Below are 25,117 nucleotides of genomic sequence, written 5' to 3' on the forward strand. Positions count from 1 at the left end.
TAGTGACAGTCATAGTACATGTAGCCACACCCCTGTTATTATGGTTGCCATGGAAACACTTCAAATTGATGATACAACTACACACATGCATTGTAGTACTAATTGTTGTCTAATAGGCTCATCATATTAAGGGGTTTCTATATTATTGTTTTTTATCATCGTATATTTTTGGAGTAAAATAATACCTAGTGTTTGAGAATGTAATGCATGAAACGGGCATTTTTTTTCAGGTAAAAGCATGTTATACACATCATTTAGGGTTACTTTTTTTCAGTAAAATTCACAAAATGGCAGCCTAATGCTGTAGTGTTAACAGTAATTTCTTTCTTACAATGGCAATTCATTGAAATAGTGTTCTGAAACAATCAAAGTATGAAATTCACTCTGTTACCTCTGGGTAAAAAACTGACCTTAGCAATTTACCCTTTGAAATAAATAATTCATAATAACAACATATTAACTACATCACATGGAATCCATATGCTTTTGTGACCAATCCAACGTAGCTATGAATGTAACTGCAAGTAAATGTTGTAAAACTATAAAACAACACCAGGTTACAGCATTTTATGATTATGGATCTTAGGCTTGATAGATTCCATTCAAACTTGATATGTACTGGGTACATGTTTTAATTACTTGCATGCATTGTGTCCTCTAACGGAACTAATTTGTAGGATCCTAAGTCAAAATGGAATTCTCAAAAATCAAGTTGAATCAGTTTATTCACTGGTGGTGGTGGTGATGGTGGTGTTGATCGGTGGGTCGGGTCTTCATGAATAAAATAAAACAAACATTAAGTGCCTCCTGAGTTCCTCTGTTTTTACACTTATTTTATGAATTTCATTTTGCCATATTACAAATTTTATAACAATACATGTATAGTAAGATGTTTTTAAGATCACTATGTCAATGTATGATTTCCCGTTCATCAATGAGGCACCAGTGAATTAACACAACTACCGTAAAATCTGTATTAGAAGCCGCATCCCTAATAGAAATCGCACCCACTCTTTTAAAATAATTGAGAACAAAATAATCATCATTTCTCATATGTGTAGGTGCTCTAATAGAAGCCGCATCCCCTCTGTTGCATTCTACCATTTTAATAGAAGCCGCAGCTTTTAATACAGATTTTATACAGGGAATGCGTTAACCACATATTTTGCTTCCCGGACTCCCATTATTGAAGAGGGACCCAGTTTTTCAGGCAAGCTGGGGTCCAATCTCTAACAGTTATCCAGGGTCAAATTTCAATTTCTTAAAATTTTGTAAGTGGGACTTGTCTTGCCGAGACACTAGCACAAGCCCTGTTTATAGTTGCTGTACAAATTTTTGGTATTGGTTACACATTATAGAGGGCACACTGCATGCATCCATGTAATGCATTTTTTTCTTTTCTCTCATCAGATATGTTGCGTTTGATTTCCGTCCTGCTTATTTTCACTGTGTGTTTGCGTCCATCCAGTACTCAACAGTTAGTGTTTGTATCTTTTGTGGATACCATCCTTGAAGTAGAAGAACTCCCAGATCAACAGGTGGCAATTAAAGTCCTACAATCGGGCTATACTGTCGACTCTGTTACAGCAGTGATATCAGTAAGTTTAAAACTCTTATTAAAATTTTATACAATTTCATGTATTTTTCAATAATTTTGTTTTCATTTTTGGACCAACTGACATTCCCCATAGGCTATAGGTCTTAATAATAATCTTTGAAAAAAATATGGAAAAAAAAATTAATTTTTTTTTTGGGTGAAAGTTGACCTTAGTGTTCAATGGGATAAAACCTCATGGTTATATGTACACAACTTACAATGTATTTGGGCTTCAGATTCTTGAGGGCATCCAACTTCAAAGCAAAAATTTCTGAGTGAAAGGAAGCGATCAAAATTTCAAGGATACCAATGCATTTAGGCAGAGCCTCCTATCTGTCTCCAGGCAATAGTGTTCATGGGTAACATAAAGTTTGAAACATGTGCCATAGTTTTATCATATGGATGTTGATAAACCAGTTTTAGCGTAAAACTCATGGGTCAGTGATCGATCACCATAACGTTTGTTGTCCTTGGATTAGAATCTGAATTCCATCTGGGATTGCACTACACAATGCAAATAGTTCATAACTTGGGTGGGGGTGTGGTTGACATACACAGCATTATAAAGTAGGGGCCACCTACTGTAAATTACTTATTTTCACTTGCAATTTATTTTTCTCTGAGAAATGAATCAGTGAAAACAAATTTTCTATGTTTTACATTAAACTCATCAAAAAGTGAAAATAAACTTTATACAAAACAGCCAAAATATCATTTCAACAAAAATTAATTCTAGCTAAAATAAAGTATTTTACAGTACTACTAGTATATTATTTTTGACAAACAATATACTGTAAAATACTTTATTTCGCTTGGAATTATTTTCACTGAAGGAATGTTTCAGTGAGAATAAAATCCAGGGAATATACCTTTTTTCCTATATTTAACATTCAACTCATCAGAAATCCGTGAAAAAAATATTCCATACAAAACACCCAAAAGTCTTTTAAGTAAAAATGAATTCAAGCTTAAATTAAATATTTTACAGAATCTTAATTAGCTTAGCAATGGATACAGTATCAGTGGGTAACATATTCTATTGTTATGCACATTGGGCACTGCTGCACTGTTTTCTTGGGGAGAGCACTGTTGTGCTTCACCCTCTTATACATGTGATGTTGAGGGAATCTTGGTACACATCGTAAGATTAAAGAATCAAAATGAAAAAAGTCAGATTGATCAAAGCATATTTAATTTATTTACCTGAGCTATAATGTAATCACAACTATGAAATATGGAATCTGTTGCAAAATGCACTATTTGCACTTAATTGCTCTCGGCAAATAAAAAAAATATCATCTGGTACAATCTATGCAATGAAAAAAATTCTGTCAGTGGATCAACAATACTGTAAAAGGGTTAATTATTCACTGGGTTTTAATTTAGCTTATTTCGCTGACTGGAAAATGCGCTAAATTAAAACCCAGTGAATAGGTAAAATTTAGCATAGAACACATTATCTAAATGATAAAACCATGAATTTAAAACCCATTGAATATTCCTGAAATGGTAAATCAGCGAAATTTAAGCCCAGTGAAAATTAGTCATTTTACAGTAACAGGTTGTTGGTACATTACATTTATCATACATTGAAGCAAGAACTTGAATACGCTTACATTTTAATGTTACAAGAGGTGAAGTCAGTATATTAATGAGTAAATGGTTGTTTTCCAGTAACCAAAATGATTGTGAGGATTTGATGTGACACTGTGTTCTTGCTGATCAGCCTTTGTTGCATTCAAAATATCTCTAAATAATCTTGATATTTTATTGTCAATGAATTCATGTATTATTATAATTTTTATCTTTCTCAGATACTGTACCAAATTGGACCTGATGATTTTATGAGCAGTACTGGTTCATGGGCGGTAACTTTCCCACCAAATATTTTAAATCCTGTCGTCACAGCAACCATAACTATCCTGGATGATGATATTCCTGAAACTGATGAGTTGTTTATTCTGCAGCTCAGTATCGTCACACCTTCAGACCAAACCCCATTAGCGCAAGTTGGTACGCCTGCACAAGCACAGTTGACCATCAAAGCTAATGATGATGCATTTGGGATTATTCAATTCGCTTCTGTAAGTACCCCCCTCTTCTTCCTCTCCACACATTATATCCTCTCGTTATAATCGTCAAAATGTAAATTCAGTGAGAGTAATGTAGTTAAAAACAACAACTGTTTTTGGTTGTGTAGTCTCTCAAAAATATTTTTTTATTGAAAACAGACCACAGATCAAAAGAAAACTGTGAATACCCCACCCCCCATTTCAGTCACAAAAGCGATTTGTCACTAGAGAGCGCAATTTATAGAAGCAATGTATTGCTTAGCTTTAAACAAATATTGTATCAATCCCTGAATGTCACTCAGCGCCAAGTGAAGGCATTATTTCTAGTCCTGCCTATCTCATGTGTGGTGTATCTGCATTAATACAGATTATGTTTTTATAATGAATCACTTGTTACAATATTTGTCACAGTTACCTGCAAATTATACTTATTATTGAGAGGAAAAAAACAGTTAACTATACTTTTATTTTATATTTACCTGCAAAAGTAAACCTTCATCAATAGTTTGAGTTTCCTTCTGTATTACATGTATAGCAATACTATTTCTCATTTTATTTAGTTAACACCAATTGTTGTGAATGAAGCTGTTGATTCTAATACAAATGTTCATGTTATGGTTCGGAGAAATCGTGGATTGCACGGTAATGTCACAGTGTACTATGAGGTAAGTAACATCAGAATTTGCTAGAATTAATTGATTAATCCAGCAAAATTAATACCAATGAGACCAGCACATGCAACTCAGTTTTTTTTTATTACTATATATTCACCTGACATACTCATTCAGTGAATTTCAGTGGCTGTACCCCTTTCTTTAGGATATCTACACTTGAATCTTCTTCTTTATGTATGTATGTTTAAATGCAAAATAATTGTCTATAATTGATTGAGATGTGAAATCCAATATGGTTAAAATGTGTAGAATGTCCCCTCTCACTTAAGACTGGTTGTCAGTTACCTGTCTTTGAACTATAATCAACCAACTACCTGTGCAGTTTGCATTCAAGCAGCTTCCCTTTAACAGCATTTGTCAACCAATTAGAGGATATCTTACGAGAAATATTCTGTTCTTATTGGTTGCTCTTTTCCAAGATCTGAACACGACTTGCACAGAAGTCTGTCAGATGTTGTAAGAGGTGATGTACACTTGCGGCCGTATATTAAAGCAAATATCGTACTATCTTATGAAATTTTAACCAGATCAGGTTTAATTCAAACCATCATTCATGTGTTTTTGTCTTCCCAGGTGATCAACGGTCCTAACCCGGCAGAAGATGACATCACTCCATCTCAAGGTACAGTCACAATAACAGACCAAAATGATGTGTCTTTATTCACATTAGAAATCATAGCTGAAGAGGTAAGTTGTTTAAATTCTTGTCTTCAAATTATAGCTTATCTTAATGTTAAACTTCATTAGATTTTATTGTGTCTTACTCACTTTTTCTGTCATTGCAATATTATTACAAACAGCAACATTGCCTGCTCAGTTGCTGACTGGTGTGCAATGCACGTCTCAAGATCGTTAAGTGATTAGAACTGGTTAGTTCAAATAATTTTTACGAGGGTATACCATTCGACTAGATTCACCCATTTATGAGTGTTATGACACATACTAAACTCACCTGCAACTTTGTGCTGACATTTCATACTGTGTCAGTACATACATTTTGTTTGGATAACTTTATACGATTGAATGGAATAAATTGAATCGCAATTCCATCATAATCTTCAACATGTCTGAGTCCAGTTAGTTTGACATCTCCTGTTAAGATTGGTTCTAATTACATAATGGTCTTTGGGTGTGCATAGCAAACCAGTGTGCAAATTAACAGCAGCAGGCTTTGTGTTGATTATAATCAAAAAGACAACTTTTTTCTACTCTGGGAATTGAACTGAACTGAGTGAAAGTTGGTTTGAAAGTTACATTTGTGTTGTGGACTTTTTATAGTTGGATACATTCCTATAACTTTATATTTAATGCTATACATATGTGTGAATCATTAGACAAAAGTGTTAGCAAATGAATTTCAAGCAAACAATCAAAATGGGAAACCAAAACGATCACTAGCAATTAGGACACATTGAGAGGGGGAATTGAAAATCAATGCTCTGTTTAGTTCCTGTTGCCATAGCAATCACAATTCTATGACAAATATTAGGGATTTAATATGATTCTTCTGTAGTTTACTTTGTTCAATTGTTAGCCTGTTCACTTGGAAACATTGATATATATAAACCGTAAACATTATTGTTTATAATAGTTACCATGACTACACAATTCTGTCAAAGTGATCACAAACCATTCATGAATAGGTTTCCATTTGGCAAACATTTACATCAGTTCATGTCCATTTCATTAATTTGACCAGAAAATAAATGGTCAGTAACATTTCAGAATTTGATGTGTAATTACTAGTAATTTGAATATATGCTATTATTTTAAATTGGGAGCCCACTATGTACGGTCTCAGACAACTGATGGAATAGACTCTTAACATCAATAGTTTAAGGCTTAACAGAGGTTCAAAAATGTTGGGTTATTATGTAAATATTTTGATTGAATACATTTTAATTTCATTATTCATATCATAAAGTAATTATTTCCAGCACTATGCAGTCTTATGTAATCATGTTTGCGCTCAACTTTTTCAGGTGCCTGAGAACGATGAGACTTTTGTTATTCGTTTAAGTTCAGTGACAGGGGGCGCGACCATTAATGACCAAGCCGATTCGATACAGCTGACAGTACTAGCCAATGATAGTCCGATAAGATTTGCCCAAGCTGAATACTACGTTGAGGAGACTGTAAATCAAGTTACGCTGGAGGTGTACAGGGGATTATCTGCTGACGGGTCAAGTCTACTTGGACCTGACACTGGAGATGTAACTGTTCAATATACTGTGAACCCCAATACAGCAGTATTTGGACAAGATTACACTGTTGCACCACTGAGTGGATTTCTGGGATTTCGTGACGGTGATCACAACGTACAATTCAGTATCAACATTGTTAACGACGCACTTCCGGAGATACAGGAAGAATTCTACGTTAGTTTAAGCCAGCAGTCTTTATCGGCCGTCATTGCTGACCCCGGGGTTGCCAGGATTATAATTCTACCCAATGACGATCCAAATGGTGCATTGACGCTAACATCTACAGTTCTGGGACAGATACCATCCACCATTTTGAACGAGGATACCCAGGCTACTTCAGACTTCTTTGTAGTTGAAAGACTTGGTGGAAATTTCGGAGAGGTTTCAATCGCGTACTTAATAGAACGTAATGATTCCAATACTGATCCTGTTGAGGCTGATCTGTATCCTGCAAGTGGTGTTGTTACACTTGCCGATGGGGTGAGATCAACCCCGATTATTATCATGTTACTTCAAGATAGCGAACCTGAACCGGCCGAAAAATACACCATAGAGATATTGCCCGAAACTGTTACTGGTGGTGCCAAGGTCGAAGGGGTCATCACAGGATCATTCATAATCCAAGACAGTGATGACATTTATGGTGTCGTTCAATTCTCATCAGATACCGAACAGAAGATTCTTACATCAACTTCACCTCGTAAATTACAACTTACTTTGACACGAGCTATTAGCCTTGATGGAGACGTCCTCGTTAATTTTGTAGCAGTGTATAATCTTCCTGTGGATGCTGAACCATCTGATCAAGGTGAGCCTCGTTTTTTTAATGATTTACAACCCTCAATAAAGTAGTATAATTATGTTTCATAAAAGGAAACTTCAAGAAGATCACCCAACAAAATTTTAATTTTTACTTTTTAGAAATATTAACGATTTCATGAAGTAAGGGTTTTTGTGATGATGAAATTTCACAATTTTCACAACGGCAATTTCATGATTTTTATAAAAAATATGAAAAGTTGGTTGTGTAAAATTAATGCAGTTTACTGTATTTTTTAAAATGAAATTAACAAATGGTGGCATCTGATATGCATTGAGTACCTTTTTTGTTCCTTTTCATTTTTATTGTGAATATTTTTAAAATCACAAATAATAGTAAACTGTACAAGTTAGTAAAAACATTTTTTAATGTAAATAACATTGGACGTAATACTGTAAAACATGTCTTTTTCGCGAGCATGTCTTTTTCACGAATTTAGCGAGAGAACTGACTTGCTAATTCAAGATGTCGCTAATGACTTAATTATCAGTTCAAAATGGCCGCCAAACAAACAAATCAGCAATGACAAGAGAGATTCGCTAAATCAACATTTCGCTATTACGTCATTTTACCACAATTCGCTAAAATTGCATGCCGCTTTTTTAACATGTTTTTGCTGACCTAAGCTACTTATGTAGTAAAGCCTAATATTCCCCCTCCCTCAGCTGTTGACAGTCTGCTATGTTGCCATGGTAACTGATATTCCTACATTGTTGTCATGTCATGCATGTATGGCTGATAGCTGCGATGAAACACTGGCACCATATGATTACCTATTTCATTTATTATTTACCTTTTTAACACTGATAATTCTGCATAATAATATCTGATTTGCATAATTAAATTGTCACCATAGTGGAAAGCATGCAATAATCCGCTGATTAATCAATGTCAAAATTTGTCCTACCAAAATTTGGTGCAAAACTTATGTACATGTATTATATATTTTTCTTTACAGTAATTTTAAACTAAATGAACTTAAGTTTCCACAGCCCATAGCTTTTGATTAACATTTTTGAAAAAAAATATATAAAGTTATGTGAATCAATTGATAAAAAATGAGTTGACTTAGACACTCAAACAGATGCAGTATTCAGAATAATCACAACTGCATATATTGTTATCTTAATATTTGTAACTTATTATATTGATATTATGCTATCTACAGGTGAATATATAAAGACGTTGTACATTCTGTTAGTTAGGTTAGTTTTAATTTGATTTGTGTGTTTATTCAATTTGCAGGGATTATGGAGTGAGTAGACAAGCAAGATATAACTGTATATGAGTCAGCCAGATTACGTTAGTAAGCTAGAGTTCTGTTATTATGGAGTGAGTAGACAAGCAAGATATAACTGTATATGAGTCAGCCAGATTACGTTAGTAAGCTAGAGATCTGTTATTATTGAGTGAGTAGACAAGCAAGGTATAACTGTATTTGAGTCAGCCAGATTACGTTAGTAAGCTAGAGTTCAGTTAGTTTAAAATATCAGGGATTAGGTTGTTGAGTTATGGATCGTACACATGACGCATGTTCCAATTTAACTGTATCGACCTTACTGGCACCACCATGTGGTGAAACAGTGTTCAGTTTGTATCTTTGTACATGGTGTAATGTTTGTAATATATACAGTATAGTTGTGGTAGACTTGCATACAGTCCCTTGTTTATTTTGTGTGGTCATGTGATATGTAAATTTTTGAAAAAAACAACAAATAAACAAGGGACCGTATGCAAGTCTATAGTTGTGGATGCAACAAGTATAATTGATTGATTTATTTGCAATTTTAATTCATTACTGATTTTATTGTAATCTATTGATTTGCACATTTGACTGATTGATTTACATATGTAATCAATTGATTTGTATTTGTAATTAATTTGCATATATAATTAATTGATTTGCATAAAAATTGATTTGTCCTTGATTTGTTTATAAGATTGATTTGTTTGCATTTTAGTGTGGTTGATTACATTATGTAATTAATTAATTTGCATATATGATTGATTGTTTTACATATGTAATTGATTAGTTTGCATATGCACAGACATGATTTGCATAAAAATGAATACCTGGTAACATTTTCACATTGGTTTCAGGAGCTTACCTTTTAATCTATTTTTGATGTTTAACAAAAAATTATCTAATTTCTCAAGCTCTGTATATATAATGATATACTGCTTGTCATTGTGTAATTCAACAAAATGATGTTCAATATTAATCTAATTATTTACATTATTTAAAGACGTGTTGCTACTACCTGACCCAATGTCAACAGTGTTTCCTGCTGACACAAGTACCCATCGACTTGAAATTTTGATAGTAGATGATGCGTTTCTGCACATTGGAGCAGAGTTCCAGATTCAGTTGACGTCAGCGGTATTACTTGGTGTGGAAACGATCATACCGACAGTCAGCCCTAGATTAGGGGATAAAAACATGGTTCTTCTGACTGTCACAAATGATTTTGCAAATGGTGAGATTGGATTCAATGAAGCTAACTTACAAAGAGTGGTTAACGAACCACCAGGATTTGTACCACTAGAGGTAAGGCTGACATTTAACTATTTCTTTGACTTCGGTTTGTAAGTTTGTGATAATAAAGAGTGAATGTGAGAGAAATCCTGACTGGATCTAATCTTAAGTTAAGACAATGTGAAAACCGGTACTGGTAGCATTGCCTGATTTGCATGGTTTCGCTGGAGTTGACTATCCAGGACCGTGCCTGATTATATTAAGAAAATTTGTATTTGACCTTGGTTAAATTGAATGATTTGATGGGCACCAAGGAACTGTGTTCCTGTAACAACTCAGATCACTCAGATCAGCTTAACATACAACTTCTCGTTTGATCTCCTATGGAAACACATCGCCACACATGATTTTGTGTTCCATTTACCACATCACATCAGAGCACACACCATTGTGTTTGATTTCGTCAACAAAGCTTAACACACAACTTTTCGTTTGAAAATGTATTGGTAGCGATTCAGTCAAGTTTTGTTCATGATAATTATTTCTTAAAAACGATGAAAAAAACAAACAGCCAAAAGCTGTTTAAATTATCAAAAGAAAGTCCTAGAATAAACTAAAATAAGTTTGGGTAGTATATTATTTTATCTCATCCCTGGTCTTCTCTATTGCTTTCAACATTTCTACCAATTCTTTTGCTACATTGCACTTTTCTCATTTCTGCAACCCTCATCTTGGTTATCTGTTTTAAAATACCAACTCACCTAATGTTTCCATGGTTACATATATTTGCTCATCCCTGCATCTTCTGTAATGTAAAGTTACCATTGAAATTCAGCATTGCATCTTGACCTGTGTTGTTTCTGTTGTGTAATAATATTCTGGTGCTTATATGTACAGGTTGTTCTTCCCCTGAGCAGAGAAGGGATATCTGGAGATGCAACCGTGTATTGGCATTCTACAGGGACGCCTCAAGACATTGAACCATTAAACGGAACAGTTTACTTTCCAGCAGGTAAGAAAGCTTCGTAAACTGAATGTCACAAAATATTATATTTTGTGGTGAATAGAAATCAGTGGGACACCACGCTAACACTGGCTTTCCCTTCACATCAGGTAAACAATATTGGCAAAAATGCTTTTGCCTTGTTTGTCAACAAAAGCAGGCTAGCCCCAAAAGCATTAATAATACTCAATACATAATTTCTGCCACAGAGGGCGCATGTCACAAAAGTAGCAAGCAGTCATCCAAATCAAAACTACGATAAATATAAAGAAAAATAATAAGAATAACTGAACACTAAAAGACTTGACATCATTCAGTACTGAAGTGTTTGGTTTCTAAATTACTTTAGTTTTTTATCGTTTCTCAGGAAGAGGGAATGGAAAAGTGTTTTGGGTTGGACATGTTTATTTAAAACTCAAAATTAGTTTTTATAATTAATAATACAAGCTTTCCATATTTACGGTGTTGAGATAAGGTTAAGGTTTTCAAAATAATGGATATTTTATCAGAATCACAAAGATATTAGCACATGTCAGAGAATGCTCATGGGAACTGGTTAAAATCTCTGAATTTTCTCTATAATTTAAGTTGAAAAATTTCAAAAACTTTGTAAGGATTGTTTCTAGCATTGAACTGCATCTTACTAACCCTCATACACCCTCAGTGTTGTGTATTCAGTTTAATCAGCACACATGGAACTTTCAGAGAAATGGATCTATGTGCATATCTTTATCTATTTATATATTCCTCATCAATTTGGATAATCCACAAGTTGAAATAGCATTTGTGAATGGGGTGTTGTTCTTACAGTGACAATCACCAATTAACTCTTTTATTCTATTCATAGGTGTTTCGTCTGCTTCGCTGTCGGTACATGTCGTGGTTGATGACATTCCTGAGACTGATGAAACAGTAATTATTACTCTAGATAACATTGAACCTTCCAGTCAACGACTTAGATCTGGTTTTGAAACTGCTGAGATCACAATCCTGGAGAATGATAATCCTGGTGGTGTGTTTGAGTTCTCCTCTGTGACATCTGGTCCATACACCGTGCAGGAAGCCGGACAACCCATACAGATTAGTGTGGTTAGAACTGGTGGCAACCTGGTTGAAAGAAGCGTTATGTACTGGGTGGTTAACGGCGCTGATGAATTTCTCGGCGTACCTGAGGTGCTTGTGTTCCAACCTGGCGAGAGTGTCAAGAATTTCACTTTGGTTGCCGCTCCAGATGGAGTGCCAGAGCTTGAAGAGATGTTCCAGTTGAAGTTATCCAGTCATGGTACTCCAGCTAGCAACGTAGGCGGACACAATAGCATAACAATCTTTGTTGAAGTAAATGACGATCCAAACGGAGTGTTCCAGTTTGTAGAGAACCCAATGATCCGTAATCTGGATGAGAGTAAAGACAGTACCATACAGACAGCAACGTTCGCTGTTGTAAGAGCCATGGGAAATTTCTATGAGGCCAATGTGTCCTGGGAGCTTACTCCAATCGGTGGACAATTTGACGTTTTGCCGACATCAGGAGTACTTCACTACGCTGATGGTCAAAACATGAATGTCATTGAGTTAACTGCTTTGGATGATGAGGTGTGTACATTGGTTAGTCCTTGACTTGCTAGATAGTTTCTGATTGGCTACAATATATTAGCAACTAACCATCCAGCCAATCAGAAGAGATCTTGCTTGTTCACAGGATCTGTCAACGAATCAAATTCTCTCTTCTTTAAGAATAAAGCATTAATGCACATTGTTGTCTCATAAATTAATGTACCTAAGGCTCTAAACATTTCTACTTTGTATTTCAACTGGAAACAATCAAACAAAATCAAATGCATTCTTGTTGAAGAATAAAACCTAAACTCAATTGATAATTACATTAAATGTATGATAACATTTGCAGTGTGATTTAAAGCAACACTGTGCACAGAAAGAGCTCACATAACATTGTATGTTCACATACTGATAGAAGCCAGTTGTTAGAGATCTGCTAAAAGCCAGTTTACAAATTTGTAAATCATACAGTTGTCAAAACTGTCAATAAAGGTTATTTTGTGATGACAGTTACATTACGTTACGTTTATGAGTAATGTTTATTTTTGAACTGGCCATACTGCATAATGCTTGGATGACCAATTAGAGATCAGAAGAACAATAACAGTACAGTAGAATTCATACACGTGCAGTTCTGATGACTTTGTCTCTTTAATGCACTGGGTTTTTAAATTCACTTTTAAATTTTTTAAATTTGTCAGTGAAACAATAAGTTTCAAAAATCACAAAAAATTACAGTGAATAATTAATTAACACATTAACAATACTCGATTGATGTCTACAATGCTCTTAAGATGAAGTCTCTATTGTAAAAACAAACATTTCATGTGTTTTGTTTCAGGTGCCAGAACAACCAGAGACATTTAATATTACATTGAGTAATCCCACTGGTGGAGCCAGACTAGGCCATCCCATAATAGCTACATTGAATATTAACAATAATGACGATCCAATCTTTTTTGAAGGTACTGTACATTCACACAGTTATGACTACTTTCTTTAGAAACTCTGTTATTCTTGTGTAACTAAGTTTTGTAGTAATACACAAAATGTACTTGTATTTAGTTCAAGAATTCAAATGAAATAAAACCAGCATCGATGTAAGTAGTGTTGAAATGAGAAAAAATCAAATCCAAAGTATTGTATCACTGTAACATTTTTCAGAATACATATATATTCATGAATCGGTCAGCCCTAACAAAACTACATATAAGTACCCCTACCTTACAGATAGAAATTGGGTAGTACAAACATATTGACATTAATCATAGAAAATGCAAAGTCTGTGATCTTGATGAAGTAGTAGTAGTAGTAGTCCAGAGTTTTAAATCCGGTTTGGTCCCTGAAGACGAGGGTGGCCGGATTCACCTTAAACTCGTGGCAATTGCTCTTACCCCCTCCCTCCACTTTGCACGATTTAAAGCATCCCTCATCCTCATCCCAACCTACCCACTCTCCTCCTCCACTTGCATCTTCCACGTCTTCTTTGGCCTTCCCCTTTTCCTTGGACCGCTCAGTAGAATTAGAAGACGCGAAACACTTTCTGCTAAAATGCAAACTGCACCAAGAGGAGAGGATTAAACTGTTCACTGAACATAACTTATCCTCAGCTGGTGTAGCTGAGGAAGAAATCATGATAAAAATTCTCACCTCTACCGACAACAAAGAAATCACTGACTATGCAAAATACATTTTTAACTGCTTTAACCGCAGAGATATTACACTGAAAAAAACCACCAGCTGCCCCAAAATAATCACTAAATTTTACAGTTCTTGTATTTTTTTTTAACTTTTGTTCTGTTTTACTTATTGATCTAATTTTTTAATTGTTTACCTTATTTTGTTACTTTTTTAGCTAGCTGTTGTTTAGTTAAACAACATTCTTTATTGTATTATTTTCAAGATCTCAATAAGGATACGAAATCAATAAAGTTATTTACTTACTTACTTACATGTTTTTTATAATAATTGGATTCCCAGACTTAGTTGTGACATACAATGTATCGTATCTACATTATTTGTTTGTTCTGTAATATTAATCTATGTGACGATCTGTTTTTAGAACCCATTGATATCATCGTATCGGAACCAGGTACGGCTGTCTTCACCGTTAAACGCAATGGTACAGCTGCGTCCTTTGCTACGGTCAAGTACCGCACCATCTCTGGAACGGCTCAGGGCAGTCAAGACTATCCCAACATCATCGGATATTTAGAATTCCCAATTGGAATAACTACACAGACTTTCAGCATTAATATCTATGAAGATGACATACCAGAGACTGATGAACAGTTCACAGTGGAATTGTATGAACCTATTGGTAAGATAAGATTGCACTACCTCATCTAAATAATATCTCTTGTAGTCATGGCAACAAAAGATGATGAAAGATGAACACAATTTTTGTGTTGTCGTGCACTTGTTTATGTTTTAATTATTATGATAATACATTTGTATGAATGTATTTAAGTCATACATTAAAGGAAATGAGCTACATGAGTTTTTCACATATATCTTTTTAATTTATGTTGTACTATGCCAAAATTACATTTGTGGTAAAAAATGCATAGCATAAATTTATAATAATCAGGGAAAATTCATTTTCCTCCTGCCTAGGTGCTGTTTCAATATCATATCATGAACCTCTGCAGTCAATTTGACCCAGTATTGCATAGATTTAATAATCTAAAAAAATCAGCTTATGAACATTCAAAGCAACCAATTTCCTACCTTATATTCCCAGTTCTTTGTCCAAATAATGTGCTCTCTTATTTTAAAATTTTTTGTTTCCCAATTGCTTTTCCCTGATTTATTTCCAAAGTGTAGTTGTACTGTGAAAAAAAATACTGTAAACCACTTAGATTTTGTGAAGACCAAATTTTGCATATTTTATGATTCAGGGAAAATAGTGATATTGTGGTCATTAAGATATGACTAAAGTCATTAAGACACGACTGGAGTCATTAAGACACGACTAGGGTCATTAAGACACGACTAGGGTCATTAAGACACGACTAACTCATTAAGGCATGGCTGGGATTATTCAGAAATCACAGATAATGTGTCTCTGTGAATGCTTTTAAATTATCAAACCATGGAATTTGTTTGCGGCATAAAATATAACGGTTTACATTATTCAGTTTTAACCCATCCGTATAACCCCTCTTATAATATCCACCTATGCAATTAAAAATAACTTCTTTTAATCATTCTATATCTTATATTTCTCTAATTTACTAACATTCACATACAGGATACTATGATAGATTCAGTGAGTATTTATTGTACAGCTAACAACACTGCAAGAAGTTTACTTCTGTCTTTGCATGTCTCTGTTCCTTCCATTATGTGCATCATTATTTGTCATTGAATTGTAGATACAAGTACTGTAAACATGTCTTCAACTTTTGAATACCAGAGTTAACTTTTGTCAACTTTCACAGATATTAATATTTTTTGTTTAAAAAAAGTCCATATTTTTTTCATAATTTGGAACGGAAAATTAACAAAGAAATTAAAGAAAAATACATAAAATGTTGAAATTAAATAAAAATATGTCAAATTTTAGCAGAAAAATTGTGGCATTCAAAGGATGAAGCTAGCATGTTACTTAGCAACCGGTGACTCAGCTAACATATATATTTTACTAACTCAAAATACTGCTTTATAGTTCAGTAAAAAAATCTGTTTTCATTCTGAGAGTCTTTGCTCATAAAATTAAGATGCTAATTTATGCATTTATGGCCCAATTTGCTACACTGGTATTTAGCTATTCCAAAGTATCCTACCTTTATGAGTGTAGATTCTGTGCACATATAAGAAGATTTCAATCCGTGTTGTTGCTATATTATCTTGCAGCCTCAGGATTTACACTTCAGTCATGTTTTCCTGGAATAATTTATTACCAGTACAATTTTTGGAAATTTTTAAATATGGAAAATAATATTTGGTATATGTTAATTTTGTATCACATGACTACCATCGATGATCTATCCGATGATCATTGATTTTCAGTCATCTATTATACATGTACTTCATTTATTTAATCTGTTCTTTCACTGAGGGTATTTTTCTCATATACTAGTATCACCCTTCCATCTGATCTTGCACATGTAGGTATGTGTGTAGTAAGAGTTACTAGATCTTTACTTACTATTTGCACTAATGAGATTCAAATGTAATGTTTCCATGGTTACATATATTATCGTGTTTATATTATTCTAGTTGTCATTTGTATTTGTAGATGCTATGTATGGTTGCATGTTTAGCTTTGACAATTGGTGTTTGTATATTAGCTTGATTTAGGTGTAGCTATTTTCACTTAAATGTAGAATAGCATCAACTTATTATACCGTATATAAACCTGTTGCTTCATCTGACCCAAATCATGAATCTGTCCAACAAACTCTGTAAGTCACTCAACTAGTTATGGTAAAAGTCAAATATAAGTAAGGCAAAAAAAACAACAACTTGTGTTGCCCTTAAGTCAGAAAATTGGGTCGGTCGGTCAGATTTTTTATTTTTTTTTTAAACTTGTGAAAACTAAGGGTATCATAAATAGCCGAGGTATATGGGGAAAAAAAAACGCGACCCGCTATTTAATATTTTTCGGTCTGTCGCTGAGGGCAACAAAACAATTTTTTTCAACCAAGATCACAGTAAAGTCACATGACAGTCAAATCATTATTGTTTTATCTCCTTAAGTGATTGAACTTTGATACAATAACAAATTCCTTCTCATTATTCGATAGTTTGATGGAATCTGAAATAAATTTTTATGAAAATCTCTATTGACATTGTCAGAAGAAACACAGTGAAAATTGCCCTGCTACAAAATTTACAATTCATCTTGACTCGCAAAATTCATAACTAACATTTATGAAATTTAATTTTAATTCACCAGCAAAAAAGTATGTGACTCATTCATCATGCTCTTGAAATGATTAAATGTTCTCAATTTCACTTTCAGGGGATATTGTTGTGTATGGTGCACCCATAGCAACAGTTACCATAGAAGCAAATGATGATCCTAATGGAATCTTCAGTTTCGAGCCTCCTTTGTTGTTATCTGCTCCAACAGAAGGCATAAATGTTGACTTCATGTAAGTGACAGTAATACTGACTGCAATAAACGTTTTAAATCGTTTTTTATGTGACTGAAATCTTTTGTAATAATTTATCTTATAGTGGGATTACAATCACCTCTATATTTGTAGAAATTTTGTAGAAATTACAAAACAGTGTACCCCCACTAAAACTGACATTGCTTTTTCACTCATATCCTGTAATGCAATGTGACAGTGGCGTAATTTTAAAGGTGCATTCGACCTTGTCCTCGCCGCAGTCAGAAGAAAATATTTGAATATCAGGTGGAAAATAAGACTTCAGATTCAACTGTCACATCAAATTCTTATTTACTGAAATATTTTGTATATTGTGCATTGTAACAGGATTCAGAGAGAGCGTGGAATGTTTGGCGTTGTTCAAGTTTACTGGCAGGTCTATTATAACAACACAGGCTTCGCAATACCAGATGGTTTGGAATTCACAAGGACATCAGGGTTAGTTGAATTTGCCAACTTGCAGACAAAGAAGGAACTCAGTCTGGAAGTAGCTGCTGATGGGATTCCAGAATTCCAAGAGGTCTTCTCCGTCAAGCTGGTCTATATATCAGGTATGGTACCAGAATAAAATGTTGGCCCTTGTGTATTTGGTAGGGTGCCAGACTGATTTACATATAATGGATACTGTATTGTCTCTGAATACCAGAAATGTTGTATTGTATTCAGTATCTGCTTGGTATGGAATAAGAACAACCGATATATCTGAATGTATCACATGTGTTTCATTTTGTTTTATTGAATTACTTAATCTTGAGAACTCGCATGGACTATGTAATGCAATTACTCAAAATGATGGGTGGATCTTAAATGACTGTTATTATAAACTCATAAACAATAACGATTGAGTTAAAATGAATCTGTTTTTAGGAGGCGGACCACCTGGTCCTGGTGGAGAACTCTCAACTACTGGAGATTTGGAGGTTATCTTGGTAGTAGAAGAAAATGATGATCCATATGGTCTCTTCATATTTCCATCTGGATCAAAAGAAAGACATGTGGCTGAAGACTACTATCAAGGACACGAATATTCAACACATACTCTGTTTATATTACAACGAAACAAAGGGGCCACAGGCATGGCCCAGGTAACATAAACCTAGCTACTATAGGTTTGGCTACAAAATATTGTGTCCTGGTAAACTTACTGTGTGGATATCACCCATACAGTTATCATGTGCTAATCTGCTGATTGGGTTTTTGTATGACAGAAACGATTGACAACCAATCTCGTCACTATATGCTCAATATAAATTCCATGAGCTTGGCAAATGCTTAAAAAGTCTGCTTTCCGCTATGGAATGGCTGTTCGATCACAGAATGCAAACATGTACATTATGACAATGCATCTGGTTTAATTGACAAACGGGATACAGAATATTAACGTAAAATCCAATATTGCTTTTTAAAATCCCAGTCATTTCAGAGGAATGATAGCATTGGTAGATAAAACAGTCATCTCTGTGAATCTTGAAGCAACCATTCTAATCTCTGTATCATCACCCTGGTTATTGGATAATAATTTCTCTTCTTCCTGTCACAGCACTTTCAAAATGACTGAAACTTTAACTAATGGTTGATTATCAGTTTTTCTGATGAGAACTTAATATTTCTTCAATTGTCTATTTGATAATTAGGTATTATGGGAGTTATTTACCGATGCCACCTCAGGAACAATGCCATCTTTGAAAGATTTGATATTTCTCAGTTCCTATGAGACTGGGTACAGTGTAGAAGAGATGCCAGACAAGAGAAGACCTCACACAGGCACCATGGTGCTTTCATTCAATGGTTCAACAGGTGAGTTAATATTTGTTCATACAACTTGCTTTAGTGATGTTATCGATATATTGGTAGGAACCTTATTTAGTCACATCTTTTCATTCAGATTCATTTAGTAAAATTTATTGCTAAGATAAGTTATTGAGTGCCCTCATGCTGTAATAATTGTTATACCATTCTTGAATTCTCCAATGAGAATTCTAGATTTCCCTGTCGTTGTGAGTCGTAACTTGGTTATGGTTCGGTATATGAGATATCAAAGTACCAACAATCTTAAATATGCAACAAATTAAGTTATGCGTACTCACAACAATTTAATTCAATTTGATCTAATTCGTGCAACCCGTGGTACCTGTTAGTTAAAAACTTGATGATTATGAAACGTAAATCACTCATGCACTTGCTTTAATATAAGCCGCAACAGTCACATGACCATGATTTAAAAGTATGTATATTTCCCTTTAAAATGAAAAAAAAATATTTTTCTAAATTGTGATTTATTCTTCCTATTATTAGAAATGTATTGTTTTAGTTATTCATCTCTGATAACAAATATTGCTCATTTCGCGTAATTGTTTTTTGTTTGTTTCCTAGATGCATATTTAACAGTTGCACCAGAGTACCAGCCAGACCCAGTTGACATAATGACAGGATTCGCCATAAGTGTCTGGATACAGCCAACATCGGAGTGTAATGGCTTTATAGTTGCCAAGGCAACCAGTGATGCAGCTAAGACCTTTTATGGGTTAAAACTTTCATCTCTACCATTTACCTCGCTAGAGTTTAGATACGCATCTCATATAAGCTCGGTGAGTGAACATAAACTTTATAGTAATACTCAGACAGTACGCCGTCCCATCGACCTCTGTTGTGCGTTGGTCGATACTTTCGCTGTACTGTCCTCGTGCATACTTTGAGGTATCCTCGTAATAACCTTGTTATTATACATCTTATCCTTCCAAGAATACATCATAGGAATGCCGAAATCCAAAAAATTTAGAACAGAATTAGCGAACTTTGTGTGGAATCCCAAAAAACCCTGGTGGCAGCCATGTTTGTTTTTATTATTAGAGAACGTTTACGCATGTAATCATTCCATATTTGGATTTCGCAATTCCTTATATGGTAGGATAAAAATACCCCGTAAAATACCACAAAATTATGGCACGCTGTAACCTATGGCGTTACAGTGACAGATGTATAATAATGTTCGATACTTTGAAATATTATTTGACCAGTGTGATATTATCTTTTCTCTTAAAGTGTTAATTTTCTTAAACTTCTATCTATGGAGTCAAGAAACATACATATATTTGTCATCATGATTACCCAGGGTTCATTGCTTGTTCTCGCTCTAATTCAGTATATGATATAATTTAGTGATGTCAGTCACTGTAAACAATTTAGGCTGAACAATCTGGCACTGTGATTTCATAAACAATAGAGGAATTAACTAGAAAACTGCATAACCTCTAGATTAAGTTTTGAAATAATCATTGTATTGCATGGTCTTATTAAACATTGTAAAGCACTATTTCGACGGATCTTAATTTTTACTGGTAATTATTTATATTAACCTAAATACTGGCTGATTTATTTTATTGCTCTGTATTTAACAATCTATTGAAAAATACATTTAACAATGGTGGCTATAATATTGACTAATAACAAAATGATGGCAAATATTTCAGCAATGAGCAAATCGGTCAAAGTCTTTCAACTCTGGTCTTTGGGTCACAATGTGGGGTCAATAGGTTTGTCCTTGCCTAATTACGCTTCCAGTCCTTTATTTTAACCTGATCTTTTCTAGCTGCACATAATGAGTTGCAAGAATTTATTTTCAAAGTTTTCTAACAGTCCTGCATTGAAACCCAATTTGTGAAGGGATCTCTAATTTTCATATTTTTTCTTATGTTTTAGTCTAACCATGTTGTCTCAATAAGTATTCCTAATATGCGTTTAGATGATGGCGATTGGCATCTTGTCATTCTTAACGTTAACAATGGTATGGCAGAGATCTATATTGATGGAGAACCTGTTGCACCAATGTAAGTACTATGAAACCTCATGCACACCTTTTCTGTAAATTGCGCCCTCTATTGATGAACTACTGTAGAATACTTTATTTTCGCTTGGAATTTATTTTCGCTATATTCGCTGAAGGGATGATTCCGTGAAAATAAAATCCAGTGAATATACTTTTTTCCCTATATTTCACATTCAATTAATCAAAAATCAGTGAAAATAAATTCCATAAAGAACGCCCAAAAAGCCTTTTCAGCGAAAATTAATTCCAGCGAAAATAAAGTATTCCACAGTACTTCTATGATCTGAATTGGTGACACTTACGCATCAGTATCAATATCAATATCATCTGGAGTCACATCCATCAATGAAGATGATAATTTTGAGAGATGATGAACGACTACACAACCAAACACTGGTCGATTTGATTGAGATTGTTTCCCCCGTATACATCACTGAAGCTGATGGAGATCAATAGGGAGCGTGATTTATAGGAATGGGATATTGAAGGAGATCCTGCATTATAAATGAAATCAAACATAAAAACAGGGCAAACAAAGTTTACAGCATTGTGCTGATGTAAAAACATTGCCTGGGATTCAATGCGAAAGTATTTTGGTGATACTTCCAAGCTTAATAATTTGCTACAACTATGGTAAATTTTGATGAAGTAAGGGTATCTTAACTCTTTATCCCTCCTGACAGATCAGTATTTTGACATTTAACTATTTAAAAAAAGTTCAAAATCAAATTGTACTATTTTGGGACGTATGATTGATGACATTTTTATGCATTACCGGGACGCTAGATCTTGTACATATTGTAATGTCATATTGTTGTATTGTAGGTATCTTGTAACACAACAAACAGAAGATGGGGAAGGTATATTATGGGTTGGATCTCATCCACCTGGTACATCACCGTATCAAGGACTTCTACAAGATTTAAGAATATACAGCCGAAAACTAGAGCTAAAGTAAGCATTTGCTCAGTTTTTTTCTCTCAGAACTCTCTTACTACGTCTAACATTTTACATTTGGAAGTTACATGAACCACATCATGGATACGCCAACCCTTAGAGCATCAAAACCAATTTTAGTCATCTTTCAACAAAATAAATCATAAATCAAAATCTGTAACCAATGGGAGTTTATATTCATCTGGTCCAAAATGTTTAGGAAAATACCTAAAAATACATAAAGATGTGAAAAATGCACCAACATTTTGTTGGGAAAAATTCTACGATTGTTGAAAATGTTGTCAATTTTAATATTCTTTGGCAATATTGGTAACCTTAAGTCACTTATTTTTATTTTTTATCACTTATTTTTATTTATAAGTAGATTAAAAAATGCTAGAAAAGAATGGGTCATGAACTTTTTTATATAATTGCATTTATTAATTGTGTTCAAGTCCAATAATTAATTTGTTAAATCGAATGGATGGATTTCCATTGGATACACGTCTTGATGAGCTGTCAGCTTTAATTTGTTATGTTCACATAAGTTGACCTTGGCAATCAAAGTTAATAACTTGCAAAATCAAGGAATTCCATAAAAAATTGTATCACATGTGTCATTCAACTAATAACCATAGGCCTATTTAATATCTTTCTATCCTATGTTTACAGTGAAATATCTGAGTTATGGGAATATCCATCCAAGGAAGATGTCACCCCAATATCCGGGTATCTGACTTATCAACCAGGTGTTCAGCAGCAATTTATTGAAATTCAGTCTATTCAAGATATTGAAGAAGAAGGAAACGAAGTGTTCACTCTGAATCTGTTATCAGTAAAGGGTGGTGCTAGGAGATCTCCTACGGAATCCACAGCCTTGCTAACTGGTATGTGTGTGTCAAAGTACATAGTATAATACTGGAATGAAAAATATGTACTCTGTCTCTGTTTTTCACTTTTTTAAAATTATTACCTAGTATCATTAAGGTCATTGATGAAGATGTTAAAATAAGTAATTTTGCACAGAATAACTTTGCTTTCATTGTTTCTTCTAGATTAGAAAAAAAAGGAGAATTAGAATTGGAATTTCACTTTGTATAGTACCGGGGGTATTTGATTTTTCTCAGATTGTGTGATATGTTTTTAAAAAAATCTTTTGTTTAGAATTTTATTGTTACTTCCATTAAAAACACTCAAGATTACAAGGAAAGTACAAATGTGGTTCTTTATTTTATGTAATTTATCTTGGTATTTCAATTTGATTTGGAACATTTCAACAAAATTTTGGCTTCTCTTTTTTTTGTGACTTGATCCAAGTGAATGATAGTGCAATATCTGTGAACATTGATTTTCAAACAAAATCAAGTCTGTGGAACAGTTGTCTAAACTGACGAGAGTAAGCACATTTCCTGCTGGAAGTCTCCATGGTTTGCTAAAATGAAAAATGCTAATATGAATAATGATTCTGTCATTTTATTTCAGTTCTTAAAAGCGACAACGCGAACGGTTTATTCAGTTTCGATGGACCATGCTCATCCATGCAAATTGATGCAACATCTACAGAAGCTATGGTGTTTACATGTGATGTTGTTCGTAACCGTGGTGATGAAGGCACAGTCGCATTGCCCTGGGAGGTACACCAACTGATTGGGGGATTTCCTTTAGCAATAGAAGATTTTATCAACGCTACTGGAACACTAACTTTCCCTAATGGAATCAGAACTGGGGTAATTGTACTTTTATTTTATTGACCCTATCTATTGCAGACACGGTCTACCAATAAATGCCAATGCTGAGTAATTTCACAAGAGATAAATTTCCGCACAATTCATGAGGCAGTGAAAATGGTAAAATTTGTAGCTGTGAAAATTTGTCTTCGCAAATGTCATAAAACCATCAGATCATCATCAGCATCATTATGTATATGCAAATACAGTTCAGAAAAAACATTAATTTAGTGATATGAATGTTTTTGTTGTCTTCCAAAGAAAGTTAGCTCCCTGAGCGTAGTAATATGAGGTTATTATGACTGTATCGCAAAGTATGCACGAAGACAGTACAGCGGAAGTATCAACCAACACACAACGGAGGTCAATGCGACACAGTCGCAGTCTGAGTGCATACTTTATGGTATCCTCATAATAACCTTATTATTATACATCTTTTCCTCCCAAGGATACATCATAGGAATGACGAAATCCAAAAAATTTCAAACAAATTTTGTGGAGGCTGCCACGTTTGTTTTTATTATTAGAGGACGCTTAAGCATGTAATCGTTCCATATTTTGAATTTGCATTTCCTAATATGGTAAATTACAGCATGCTGTAACGGCATTATGGTGACAGATGTATAATAATCACTTGTATCATACCCTTACCCTGACATACCCTTATTTGTTCTATCTTAGACTATAACTTTAGAAGCCAGTGATGATGTTTTACCAGAGTTTGAAGAACACTTCCAAGTTGTGTTAGTCAGTCAACATCCCATGTCAGATGATGGAGTTACAGGATCTACAAACACCAGTGGAGCCAGTATTGATCCAACAGCAGATACAAATGACTTATTCATCCCAGTAAGCGATTCTCCACATGGACTGTTACAGTTTTCAAATGGGTCTCCGCCTGCTTTTAATGATCCTCTGATCATGCCTGCTACCTCACTCATTCAGCGTAGAGTCTCTGAGTCTATAGGTACCGTGTCACTGTTGATAGTAAGAGCGCAGGGATTGTCTGGTGAAATAACAGCCGAGTGGAGGACGTTTGATAGAACTGCGGTATCTGCTGGTAAAAGCCCTATCGATTTTGTGGTGAGTGAAATTCACAATA

General features: G+C 34.3%; 1 protein-coding gene across 1 annotated transcript in view; it reads left to right on the forward strand.

The window, feature by feature from the left end:
• The first annotated feature begins 508 nt into the window (after window positions 1-508).
• LOC100313613 (G protein coupled receptor 98-like protein) overlaps window positions 509-25,117 on the forward strand; it is a 101,462-nt gene continuing 76,853 nt past the window's right edge. The window contains exons 1-22 of the mRNA XM_085506661.1: window positions 509-524; window positions 1,411-1,598; window positions 3,412-3,681; window positions 4,230-4,334; window positions 4,917-5,030; window positions 6,326-7,355; window positions 9,614-9,915; window positions 10,741-10,855; window positions 11,694-12,439; window positions 13,245-13,368; window positions 14,466-14,723; window positions 15,657-15,674; window positions 17,373-17,505; window positions 17,854-18,077; window positions 18,394-18,611; window positions 19,161-19,323; window positions 19,900-20,114; window positions 21,226-21,353; window positions 22,178-22,306; window positions 22,961-23,175; window positions 23,771-24,021; window positions 24,697-25,098. Coding sequence (XP_085362787.1) covers window positions 509-524; window positions 1,411-1,598; window positions 3,412-3,681; window positions 4,230-4,334; window positions 4,917-5,030; window positions 6,326-7,355; window positions 9,614-9,915; window positions 10,741-10,855; window positions 11,694-12,439; window positions 13,245-13,368; window positions 14,466-14,723; window positions 15,657-15,674; window positions 17,373-17,505; window positions 17,854-18,077; window positions 18,394-18,611; window positions 19,161-19,323; window positions 19,900-20,114; window positions 21,226-21,353; window positions 22,178-22,306; window positions 22,961-23,175; window positions 23,771-24,021; window positions 24,697-25,098 — 5,364 coding nt within the window. The remainder of the gene's footprint in view (window positions 525-1,410; window positions 1,599-3,411; window positions 3,682-4,229; window positions 4,335-4,916; window positions 5,031-6,325; window positions 7,356-9,613; window positions 9,916-10,740; window positions 10,856-11,693; window positions 12,440-13,244; window positions 13,369-14,465; window positions 14,724-15,656; window positions 15,675-17,372; window positions 17,506-17,853; window positions 18,078-18,393; window positions 18,612-19,160; window positions 19,324-19,899; window positions 20,115-21,225; window positions 21,354-22,177; window positions 22,307-22,960; window positions 23,176-23,770; window positions 24,022-24,696; window positions 25,099-25,117) is intronic.

The sequence above is a fragment of the Saccoglossus kowalevskii genome, chromosome 13, assembly GCF_978046115.1.
Source record: "Saccoglossus kowalevskii chromosome 13, keSacKowa6.1, whole genome shotgun sequence".
In the NCBI taxonomy this organism is placed as follows: domain Eukaryota; kingdom Metazoa; phylum Hemichordata; class Enteropneusta; family Harrimaniidae; genus Saccoglossus; species Saccoglossus kowalevskii.